Source organism: Papio anubis, chromosome 18 (genome assembly GCF_008728515.1).
Source record: "Papio anubis isolate 15944 chromosome 18, Panubis1.0, whole genome shotgun sequence".
NCBI classification, from domain to species: Eukaryota; Metazoa; Chordata; class Mammalia; order Primates; family Cercopithecidae; genus Papio; species Papio anubis.
In genome coordinates this window covers 66905729-66918766 of record NC_044993.1, presented here as the reverse complement: position 1 = coordinate 66918766, position 13038 = coordinate 66905729, and the positions used below count along the sequence as shown (strand labels likewise).

The following is a 13038-nucleotide window of genomic DNA, read 5'->3' as shown; positions in this document are numbered from 1 at the left end:
ACCAGCCTGGCCAACATGGCAAAACCCCATTTCTACTAAAAATACAAAAATTAGCCGGGTGTGGTGGCGCGCACCTGGAATCCCAGGTACTTGGGAGGCTGAGGTGGGAGAATAGCTTGAACTTGGGAGATGGAGGTTGCAGTGAGCCAAGATTGCACCACTGCACTCCAGCCTGGGTGACAGAGGAAGACTTTGTCTCAAAAATAAATAAATAAAACTAAATAAATAAATAAAGTGATTAAAACAATTACTTTCCTAGCAGCATAGTTAAAATTGAGCAAAACCTATGTTATGTAATCCCAAAGTACCTTCGCTTCCACCCTCCACACCCCAATCTGGTGTTCTCCCTTACTTTGTCCAACTTTTGACTGTGCCATTCACAGTATCTTGTTTCTGTATCCTTGGGGAGGTCCGCCTGCTCAACTCCTATTTACTCAGTAAGGGCTACATCGAGGGTCTCATGTCCAGAAACACCTGACTGATGTCTCCTGCACTGCTTTCCTCCTTCAGCAGGCTGGGCTGCTGCCTCTCCTTTGAGCAGCCCTGGAACCCTATTGTTTTCTTTTCTATCACATATGACCCTGTATCATCATCTTTATTTTATTCATCACTCCTCCCCTGTCTTTTTTAAATAAAATGTACAATGTGTCATTTATTTTATACATTTTTTTGAGTTTCACTAAGAATTTCTTTTATTATTATTATTATACTTTAAGTTCTAGGGTACATGTGCACAATGTGCAGGTTTGTTACATATGTATACATGTGCCATGTTGGTGTGCTGCACCCATAACTCATCATTTACATTAGGTATATCTTCTAATGCTATCCCTACCCCTCCCCCTCCCCACAATAGACCCTGGTGTATGATGTTTGCCTTCCTGTGTCCAAGTGATCTCATTGTTCAATTCCCACCTATGAGTGAGAACATGCGGTGTTTGGTTTTCTGTTCTTGTGATAGTTTGCTGAGAATGATGGTTTCCAGCTCTATCCATGTCCCTACAAAGGACACGAACTCATCCTTTAAAATGTATGAGGTGTCACTTAGATACACATCCTCTTTCATTAGCACAGTGCTAGGCAGTTAGTACCCAGAGTACACATCTCAAATGTGTATGATAATCCTGAAATGCATCAAGGAAAAGGCAAACTGCGGGGCTCACCTTAGGTACTTGGAGACGTGTGTTTATAGGAAAATGCCATCTTGTTTCAGAAGAATTTATAATGATTACAAAAACAGCAACACTGAGAAATACTCACAGCTACCAATTGATTTGATTTATTGAGTTCTATGCTGCTAAACTTGTCCAGTGCTTTCCTTCTAAGTGATTCACAATTGTCCTGAAAACTGGATTTTCCATTCTATTATTGTGGACATGAAAACATGCACATCTGTTTATCCATTTATTTATTGTGTGTCGTATATTTCTTTTGACTCCTATTTTCCCCAGTTCAAGTTAATCTCTCACCAATTCCCTCTTGCACTTGACTCTTTTGCCATATTCAGTTATTGCACTTCCATAATCTCACTGAGCTTTCCACACATCCCCGCTCCTTTCCTCCAAATATATATTTTTTTCATTCTTTCCCTGGATACATTGTCTAAAAGACAAAACAAAAACAACCAAACAAAATACACTAACACCTTTCTCAATTCTCTAATACAAGTTTGGCCACCTCCTATGCACTGTGAGTACCTCTTGTACTTTCACTGTACAAATGTTCTCTGTATTGTAATTATCCATAGACTCATCTTTTTCCCCACCTAGACAATAGCTCCAGCAGCCTTCTTTGCTATTGTATTCCTGGCACCTAGGACAGTGTCTGACATCCAGAAGGTGCTTGAGATATATGTGTACATATATATTCATGTGTGGGTATGAGTGTGTATGTGTGTGGGTAAATGGATATATATGCAAGGATGGATGAGTAAACAAGTGGATTCCAACATCATACTCATCTCGAGAAAAGGAAGACTCAGTTCTAGTTCTTGCAGAGCCAGTCTGATGTGTGGGAGAGAAAATCAGACTGGAAATAGGGTCAGAATAAAGCGGGAAGAACTGATAAGAGAGAACTCAAAGTCAGGAGAAGGATGAAAAACGCTGAGTGTGAGAAAGCGTCTTTGGCCCTGTTGGCTAAATGAAGATAGGAGATGGGGAAGATGAATCCCTGCTATTAAACATCCCACTCAACCAGGAGAGCAAAGGGTCTCATGCTGAAGTTTATTGCTTCAGTTTCTAACCTTTCATAAGTGCTTACTTGGCAGCCCTTTCGAGAGTGGTATTTGATTCTGGAAGCATCTTAAAGGAGCAGTGCCCGACCTTCCACTTCCCTTTTTTTTCATTTAGGCCATAAAATATATTGGTTTTGTGCATTACTGCCATGGGAGAAAAAAAATATCACATGTTAGTTTCCAAATGAAATGACATTTGATGAAGTGTACATTTAAGATATGTTTCAAGGCTGGCTTTTAAAGAGTGCACAGGTAGGGTCTTTCTTCATCACAGACTGTAGGGAGTTACAGGTGCCTTTTTCCAACCGCCCCCCCAATCCCCGCACCCTGAGCCTCTCCCATAATGGTTATGGGGAAATTTTTTAAAGAGCCTCATTAGTTGCAGCAATAACTTAGTCTTCCGAGCATTGTTACACCCTGTTTGGGATGCTGTTTGATGAGCAAGGCTGCAGCCGAAACGCACAACACGTGATGGGACTCTGCCATTTTGCGCAGTGGACAGCTCTGTCTTCAGGGAAGATGTGAGGAAAGCATGGATCTACATTTGATGCTCGCTACTTAAAGGAGGGGAGGTCACTGGCCACCTTACTCATGAGATGTGTATGTCACTGAATTGACTCAAATTGGCCAGACTCACACTTCCAAACAAAGGGGTTGGCGGTGGGTGGAGTATGGTGGTAGTGGTGGCATCCAGTTTCTTAATTATTTATGAAATGGAACAGGTGCATGACCCGAAAAAAGAAGCTGGATATTATCACTAGAATATAAGCAAAACAATATGGGATGCTGTGCAGGGAAAAATAAACACAGCAAAAACAAATACGTCTACTATGGAGATTACTTGAAATGTCCTTTTTGTTATTCCCAAATCTCATTTTCCTTATTCGGCTTCATTTGAAGGGCAGCAAAGCTATTTCCTTGGCTACTGTTGGATTTTGCATTTGACATTGTCTGCAATAGGAATATGATCGTGTGGTGCCACTTCACAAGGCACAGGTCAGAGGTCAGCAGGCCACCTGGTTCCTTCAGTGTCAACATTGTGCTCCTGTGAGTCTGGCAAATCCTTGTAATATTTGAAGGCAGATGTTAAAAATACTAATCTAGTTATAAGATACACTTTTTTTTTTTTTAATAGTGTGAGACAGAGTCTCGCTTTTTTCCCTCAGGCTGGAGTACAGTGGCGCGATCCTGGTTCACTGCCTACCTCTACTGCCCAGGTTTAAGCGATTCTCTTGTCTCAGCCTCCCGAGTAGCTGGGAACTACAGGTGTGTGCCACCACATCTGGCTAATTTTTTTTTTTTTTTTTTTTTGTATTTTTAGTAGAGATGGAGTTCTACCATGTTGGCCAGCCTCTTCTGGAACTCCTGACCTCAGGTGATCTGCCCACCTCGACCTCCCAAAGTGCTGGGATTACAGGCGTGAGCCACCATGCCCAGCCAAGATAAACTTTTTATTAATTAAGGAAAATCAATGCTATCACTATTACTGTACATTTTTTAAAAACACCTGTATTTCTGCAAGGTACTGATATTAAAATACTTTCTGATTATTAATGTCCTGCATGTTACAAAGGATAATTTGAAAACTACAGAAAAGCATTAAGAAGGAAGCATTGCCCTCAGTCTTTAGCTGCATTGGCCATTACTTTTATATTTTACACATAGATACGTGTTCCCTTTTGAGTTAATTTTCGTATAAAGTGTGAGGTTTAGGTAAAGGGGGGTGTGTGTGTGGGTGCACATCCAGTTACTCTAACATTATTTGTTCTGGGCATATCACTTTTTATAGGTTTTCTTAAAGGTGGTATTATAACACATATCTTTCTCTCAGTCTACAAGACTCAGTATTTTGCCTCTTTAATTGGAACACAGAAACGTTATCACCCATGTTAATTAGCTTGACTCTCGTGATTGTTTTTACAATTTATACATCCATTAAAATACCAAGTTGAACACCTTAAATATATATAATTTTTATTTTTTAATTGTGCCTCAATAAAGATGGGAGATAATAAAGAAAACTTATCACCATGTATGTCTCTTTTTCTTTAGTCTTTATGTTTCGTTTATCTTTTTTTTTTTTTTTTTTGGAGCGCAGGGGACAGTCTTACTCTGTGTGCAATGGCGTGATCTTGGCTCACTGCAACCTCCGTCTCTTGGTTTCAAGCGATTCTCCTACCTCAGCCTCCCAAGTAGTTGGGATTATAAGCACATGCCATCATGCCCAGCTAATTTTTGTATTTTTAGTAGAGACAGAGTTTTGCTGTGTTGACCAGGCTTGTGTTGAACTCCTGATCTCAGGTGATCTGCCTGCCTCGGCCTTCCAAAGTGCTGGGATTACAGGCATGAGCCACTGCGCCCAGCCTATGTTTTGTTTATCTTGTGTATTGTATATCCATAAATTGAAAAGCTCTTCATGCATTTCCCCCTGCCCCTGCCTTTTTTTTTTTTTATTTTTTGCTTTAAGATATTAAACATATTTTAATGAACTCAAGAGTACAGTCACCTATTAACATTTACCCATATGTTTACCCTTTCCATTTCCAGCACTTCTTTTCTTGTTGTTTGAAGTTTCCTTCACGTATCATATTTTCTTTAACTGGAAAACTTTCTATAGTGATTATTTTAGAGCAGGTCCATCTGCAGTGAATTTGCTTAGTTACCTTCATATTTCACTTTCATTTCTAAAGGATATTTTCATTGGATTTAGTATTCTCAGTTGACAGTTATTTTCTCAGTTCTTTTGTTTGTGTGTGTGTTTGTTTTTGAGACAGAGTCTCGCTCTGTCCCCAAGCTGGGGTACAGTGGTGCAATCTCGGCTCACTGCAAGCTACGCCTCCCGGGTTCACGCCATTCTCCTGCCTCAGCCTCCCGAGTAACTGGGACTACAGGTGCCCACCACCGTGTCCAGCTAATTTTTTGTATTTTCAGTAGAGACGGGGTTTCACCGTGTTAGCCAGGATGGTCTCGATCTCCTGACCTTGTGATCCGCCCGCCTCGGCCTTCCAAAGTGCTGGGATTACAGGCGTGAGCCCCTGCGCCCGGCCTATTTTTTCAGTATTTAAATAACTGGGTGCTACTTTTTGCCGATCTCTCTGGATTTTCATTTGTCTGTTTTGTTTACTTTGAATTTTGTTTTAAATCCATAGTTATTTGAATTGTTGGGTCTTTACAAGTATTGCATTGTTTTTCTGGCTGTTTTCAGTGTGTTTTAATTTTAGGCTGTACCAATGTGATAATGATATATGTGGTTGTGGATTTCATTGATTTTAACTCTTAGTTTCTTGAAACTGTGTTTATATCTTTTGTCAAATGTAGGAAGTTTTCAGCCATTATTTCTTAGCATGTTTTTTCTGCAGTGAACTCTTGATCCTTATATTCTAGAATTCCAGTAACATGAAATGTTGTACCTTTTGATATTTGTTTCCCAGTCCCTGAGTTTCTCTTTTTTTTTTTTTTTTTTTTTTGAGACAGAGTCTTGCTTTTTCACCCAGGCTGGGGTGCAGTGGTGCGATCTCCGCTCACTGCAAGCTCCGCCTCCCGGGTTCACGCCATTCTTCTGCCTCAGCCTCCCGAGTAGCTGGGACCACAGGTGCCCTCCACCTTGCCCGGGTAATTTTTTGTATTTTTAGTAGAGATAGGTTTCACCGTGTTAGCCAGGATGGTCTCGATCTCCTGACCTCGTGATTCGCTTGCTTCGGCCTCCCAAAGTACTGGGATTACAGGCGTGAGCCACCCTGCCCGGCCCGAGTTTCCCTTTTTTTTTTTTTTTTGTCTTACATTTTTTTTTCCTCTATGTTTAGATTGGATATTTTTTATGTACTCAAGTTTACTTCTTTTTCTTCTGTTGTCTTCATTCTGTATTTGGACACATTCAGTGAGATTTTATTTTATTCCATTTTATTTAATTAATTAATTTTGTTGAGACGAAGTCTCACTTTTATAGCCCAGGCAGGACTGCAGTGGCACGATCTCAGCTCACTGCCACCTCTGCCTCCCGGGTTCAAGTGATTCTCCTGCCTCAGCTTCCTGAGGCTGGGCTTACAGGTGCCTGCCACCACGCCCCACTCATTTTTGTATTTTTAGTAAAGAAGGGGTTTTACCATGTTGACCAGGCTGATCTCGAATTCCTGACCTTAGGTGATCCGCCCTCCATGGCTTCCCAAAATTGTGGGATTACAGGCATGAGCCACCGTGCCCAGTCCGAGATTTTGGTTATTTTTACGGTAGTAAAATTTCCTTTTGGTTTTTTTTTTTTTTTTTTTTTTTGAGACAGAGTCTGGCTCTGTCTCCCAGACTAGAGTGCAGTGGCGCGATGATGGCTCACTGCAACTTCCGCCTCCCAGGTTCGAGCGATTCTTCTGCCTCCGCCTTCCTAGTAGCTGGGACTACAGATACCCGCCACCATACCCAGCTAATTTTATTTTTGTAATTTTAGTAGAGACGGAGTTTCATCATATTAACCAGGATGGTCTTGATCTCCTGACCTCATGATCCCCCGCCTCAGCCTCCCAAAATTCTGGGATTACAGGCATGAGCCACTGCGCCCGGCTCCTTTTGGTTCTTTACATCTTTCGTTTCTTTGCTAACACTGTCCATTTCTTTTTTTTCATTTATTTTCAGTGTGTTTTTTCTTACTCTTTGGAGCAGTTGTGTAACAGCTTCTTTAAAGTTTTTATTTGATAATTGCAACATCTTTGCTATCTGGATGTTGGTGTCTGTGAATGTCTTTTCCCATGCAAGTTTAGATTTTCCTGGTTCTTTGTATGCTAAGTCATTTCGGTTTGTATCCTGGGTATACTGAATATTGTGTTAAGAGACTCTAGGCCTTGTTTAAATCCCATGGAAGTTGTTGATATGTTTGTTTTAGTAAGCAATCAATCTTGCTGGTTTCAGGCTGAAAGCTCTTGCTTTTCTTCTGTGGATTTGTTTCCAATATCAGTTCTGTTGGGTGTCTCCCATGTACGTATCAAGTCTGGGACGTGGGCAGTAATCTGTTCCTTAGTTCAATTATCAAAGCTTATGGAAACTTTTTAGGGTCAGATACAGACATGAGCAAAGAGGTGAGTGCAAGAGTTTGTAAAAAAAATACCGTATGAGGGTGATTTTCCCCCATTATTTTCTCTCCAGGATCTTCAAAGTAATACTTGTTTTCTAGGGTTCCCCATTTTTTGTCCTCCACCCAGAAAGCTGGTGGTATTTTGTTTGTTTGTTTTTCATTTTTCTGTTCACATGCTTGTCATCTGAGTCTGCATTTAGGGCCATGTGTCGAGAGAAGAGAGGAAATAAAGAAAAGCAATGGGAGGTGGTAGTTGTTTGCCCAACCTCTTGGGACCGCAGTCGTAGATGTTAAGTGTCTGCAGCCGCCCCACTTGCCACTGTTGTTTATACAGGAACACTACCCTGAGATTGCCTGGAGACTGCAGCATAAGAGGACAGATAAACTTTTAAAAAGAAAGAATAATAAAAAAAAGAACAATGGGGATTTTCCCTATTTGAGCATTAAGATTCCTGTATCTTGTTTCTCAAGACAAAACCAGAGTGCTTCTCCTGAGTCTTTCAGCTCTTGGCTTCCTTGCACCCACACTGAGGGGTATTGGTGGTGGGAGGTGGTAATTCACCACTTATCTGGTGGTACTTTAAATTTTGGTCGTTTTGTTTCCCCCTCTACTTGCTGCTATTTAATTTTCGGAGATCTCGAATAGCTGCCCCATGCATTCTATACAGATTTCCTCTCTGCGTTCAGTCGGGGAAGCAGGATGGATTGTTTTCTCTCCATCTCATCAAGAACCGAAACCTCACTACCTACTTCATTTATTTTATTGTGCTAAGACACACGTAAAATAAAATTTACCATTTTCACCATTTTACAGTATACATTTTACTGGCATTTAAGTAAACTCACAATGTTGTACAAATATTATCCAGTTTGAGAACATTTTAATCACCCCAAATAGACACCTCATATCCATTAAGCAGTCACTCCTCCTTTTCCATTAACCCAGTCCTCTGGCAACTGTTAATTTGCTCTCCGTTCTCAATGAATTTTCCCCACTTCATCTTTTAACAGTTTATGGAGACATAATTTACATAATATAAAGGCACCTATTTCAGGTGTATAATTCAATGTGGTTTTTTTTTTGGGGGGGGGGATGTTTATAGAATTGTACCAGTTTCTTTTATAGTTTTTTGGAGTATTTGTCCTAGTCTTTTCTTCTTTAGTTTCTTTTTCTTCCTTTACTTTTATCTTTTTTTTTCTTTTTCTTTCAAGACGGAGTTTTGCTCTTGTTGCCCAGGCTGGGGTCTAATGGTGGGATCTTAGCTCACTGCAACCTCTGCCTCACGGGGTCAAGCGATTCTCCTGCCTCAGCCTCCCAAGTAGCTGGGATTACAGGCACCCAACACCCCACCCAGCTCATTTTGGTATTTTTAGTAGAGTTGGGATCTCACCATATTGGCCAGGCTGGTCTTGAACTCCTGACCTCAGGTGATCCACTCGTCTTGGCCTCCCAAAGTGCTGGAATTACAAGCATGAGTAACCGCGCCCAGCCTTCTTTCCCTTTCTTTAATGATCTGTTTCACTGTATATTTAACACAAGATAGGAACCCTAATATTGTATATTTCTGTGGTTTCTTTTCTTAAAAACTAAATGGTGTCTTTTAAGCATTTTTCAGATCTCTATATTTAAAACTTTGTTTCTCAATGATACATGTTATGCTACACTATCAGTATACTATGTTTTTAATTTTCCCATTATCACACATCATAATTTTTTTCATAAATAATGCTGTTGTTAATTGACATGGAAGTAAACATTTGTGTGCCTCTCTGTCTATTTTCTTAAGAGCTACTCTTAGTTGTAATATTTCTGGGTAAAAGGGCATAGAAAAGCACTGATTTTAGATTTTTGGGCTCTGGTGCATTCCTTAAGTAAAGATTCTTCTTTTTGTTTTAGAAAAAGTCAAAAGAAACTTTCTGTACAAAATGCGTAAAATATACATCAAAAGGTTCCTAAACCTCCATATCCCTTCGTAAAAGTTTCAAAAACTTACAGTATATTGTCTGGTGCTGGAAGTCGGGAGTTGTTTCATTGGTTAAAAAAAAAAAAATACTGGAAAGATACAGAATAAAGGTGAATAAAGACCTAAATTTTATTTCGGCCTAAATTATTTTAGTTCACAGTGGAGTCTACTACCTCCTGATGACAGAATGACCATATATCTCAAATTTCCTTGTGTGTGTTACTTTTTATCTGTGTTCTTAGCATAATCGTGTAATACCACTCCACCCACCCCTCTTAACCCACCTATGTTTTCTTGTTTGGATAATAAGTTATATGGCCACTCTAAAGAAGCATCCTTGGACATTAAGTAAAACATGTCAGCAGGGCAAAGATAATTAATGCAGGGCATATGTATTGCTAACACTCATTTTTCTATCTGATAGTTGAAAGTAGAAACCCACCGGGGTTTCTTTCTCTGATAGAAGGATTGACCTCAGAATTCTCCCCAGTACAATCCTATGGGGACTTACTACCATCAGATTAGAACAGTTGTCAAGGCATGTAGCTGACACTGCTGGCCCTAAACATCAGAGAAGACTGTGTGTTTTCCACTGACTTATCCAACCATCTCGAGTGGACCTTTATGGAGGAATTCCTGCACCTGTGAGATAGGGCAAGCCGAGGTTTTCAGGGCAAAGGGTGGGGGGTTTCTTGACGAGAGGGGAGCTGCCCTTATCCCAGGCAGATGCTGCCTCCCACACATTCTCCTACACCTCTCTCCTAATCCCCTTTCCAGTCTCTGACGTATCCTAGCTGTGCTTCTGAATAACACAATTGAACTCTAAGTGAGGCTTGAGCTATGTGAGGCTTGAGCTATGTAGCCCTAAAGAAAAATTAAATACATAATTAATTAATTATGGGTTTTCTTTGAGCTGAGTAATTAAAAGTAACTTTCTGTTTTCTTTCATGTTTTTCTGATGCAGAGCCTTCTGACTTTTCCCCTTCGTTTTCTCTTCTTTGTAGGTTTCAAGACAACAGATGAATTGTGAAAGAGAGCAGCTAAGGGTAGGTGCACCTGCTTGTAAAATGCTTCCTGATTCTCATTTTTGTGTGATAAGCAAAAATTTCCTTGTCTCTCCCAAGGCACGGATTCTAAATAACAGACTTCATCTTAAGACTGGTAGAGTTGAAAATATTTATCCCAGCTAATTTAGTATTGATTGAGCTGGTAAATACAGTATATCTTCTTTTGAAGTGCCATTATAGTAGATATAGATTTTTTGATTTAGTTTCAGCAATAAATACTTCTCTTCTGGAATTTGTTTGACATCATTGTAGTCTTTTTATGTACAACACGAGGTCTAAGTAATAACAAAGGTCAAAAGGATGGCTTGCTGCCTTCTTAATATGGATACCAGGCTGTTTGCTGAGTGGCTAAAATGCTCTTTGGCTGTTGACTGGGGTGGGTGAGCAAGGAATATGTCAAGGGCGTTTTCTAGGAGAATTTGTGTTATCTATAGACCTCTTGGTTTTAGTGATATTTGTGTATATGGGAGAGGGAGACAACATTTTAAACCTCATATTCTATTTCCCCACTTAAAAATGAAACTGTCTTGGTGCTCAGGTATATCGGTGTAAGGAGTATTCCCCAGATGTGGAGGGAGTGTTTGGTTATAAATGGAGCTTGGTGACATTGTTCTGCTTTCATCGCGTCTCAGTGGACATTCTTCTTGGTATGGGGATGGCATTTTTAGAAACGATGAGATTTCTCCCCATTTGTTTTCTTTTAAATGAATTCATGTTTTCGGTGGATGAGATTCAAATTATGATTGGTCTATCTTTCATGTCACTAATGGAAGTTGGCAGTTTTTACTGGACAATGTGCCTTGTAGCCATGTTTTCAAATTGTTATAAAAATTAGAGAAATATGCTGCTTTTAAAACCACAACAGTGTGATTTGGCGTCGGGAAACCACTGTGCCCAAAGGTGTCTAATAAATAAGAATAATGTATCAGACAGGCCTAATACCTTTGTACACTGCCCTGTAACTTCAGAGCATTTACCTAATGATAGTGTCATGATGGCAATAATTTGTAGAGTTGCTTGCGTCTGACAGTTGCTGTTGGCATCAGGTTTGTCAAGTACTTGGGTAAAATAACAGAATCCAGGTGCATGAAACCAAGAAAGCGAGTTAAGGTTTTCTGTTTCTTTTATGCATATTTATGTACTATCTCAGTATGGCCCTCTCTACCTACTTTCCTTCAAGTACCTGTGCCAACATTAGTTGTGACCCTTTCCTTCATGGAACAGACTTCAAGACGTTTTAAGCTTTTCTGAACTCTCTTACTGCCTTTTTTTTTTTTTTTTCCTGCAGTCTGAATTAGTGGTTCATCCTATTAAATAATGTATTACAACTTCAGATTTCTCTTGCTGTTTGGATGGGGACGATGGCCAGAACTAGGTCAGAGCTAGATAAAGAGAAATATGTGCCTTTGTCTCCAGGAGTCCCTGATAAATTCCTGAGAATTAAGATAATCTTGAAATCTCTATTGCAAATGGCACTTGCCTGGCAAGTTAAGGACACAGTAGGTAATGAAGGGTTTATTTGCATTTTAAGGGATTATTTCTCATTGATGACTTCATTGTCGACAGGGGCGCGGTTAGGTTCAAGAATGGAGTCTTCCCCTCTCTGTTACATAAATGCAGGGAGTGGCTTGATATTAACATAATGGTTCATTTACATTAGTCCCCAGTGAGGCTCCAGTAGCCCCATCTCTAATATCAGGAACCAGTGCTTTGTTTGTTGTTACTTTTGTGGTCACTGTTTTTGCTTTTTAAATGAATTAATGTTTTGAATTGATAGATGGCACATTTGATTGGATAGAGCACACATATATAGGGTTCAAAATTTAAATACTACCAAAGAGAGTGCAATGGAGTTTTCCCTTCCCACGTGACTCAGGTGTCCAGCTCCCTCTGGGAGACCCCCAGTGTGATTAAGTACTGGTAGCTATCTCATCTGTAGATATTTTCTTCTGTCCTCTTCATTTTTGTTCTCTGTCTTTCCATCTCTTTTTCTTCCTCCTTTCCTCTCTCCCTCTTTTCCTTTCACATCTGTGTCTTTAAGAGCCCCTCCAATCACTTCAAAAAGAAAAACTTCCTTTTATTACAGGATTTTAAAAAAGAAAGGAACTCTGTCCTTTCTTTTGCCAGGCTGGAATGCAGTGGTGCAATCTCGGCTCACTGCAACCCCTCTGACTCTGGTTTAAGCAATCACCTCAGCCTCAGCCTCCAGAGTAGCTGGGATTACAGGCACGTGCCACCACGCCCAGCTAATTTTTTTTTTTTTTTTTGGTATTTTTGGCAGAGGTGGGGTTTCACCATGTTGGCCAGGATGGTCTCGATCTCCTGACCCTGTGATCTGCCTGCCTTGGCCCCCCAAAGTGCTGGGATTACAGGTGTGAGCCACTGCGCAAGGCCTGAGGGGGGCATTTTTTAAGGATTTCTGAAAGAAATTTAGAACTGAAATGTAAATACCTGTCCATCTCAATGCAATGCATTTTCCTTAATCTCCTTTTGCTTTCTTAGAAAGAGTGTGGAAGAAAAATAGAAATCTATTTAGTTATCACATCGTTGAAGGATAACTGTCTGCAAGCCACAATTAGAATGTGTCCTAAGTGCAGCAATCAAAATGTATTTCCAGATTTGCTATCCAGATGACTAGGACTGAGGCCGTGTTACCACGTTGAGGGTCCTTCATTAGTGCATTCTGTTGTCAGAATTCAGGGATATAAGTGGATA

At 40.2% G+C, this 13038-nt stretch overlaps 1 protein-coding gene across 1 annotated transcript in view; it reads left to right on the top strand.

Annotated features, from left to right (window-relative positions):
• RBFOX1 (RNA binding fox-1 homolog 1) overlaps nucleotides 1-13038 on the top strand; it is a 2483424-nt gene that overhangs the window by 1806571 nt on the left and 663815 nt on the right. Inside the window, 1 exon segment of the mRNA XM_031657938.1 lies at nucleotides 10261-10302. Coding sequence (XP_031513798.1) covers nucleotides 10261-10302 — 42 coding nt within the window.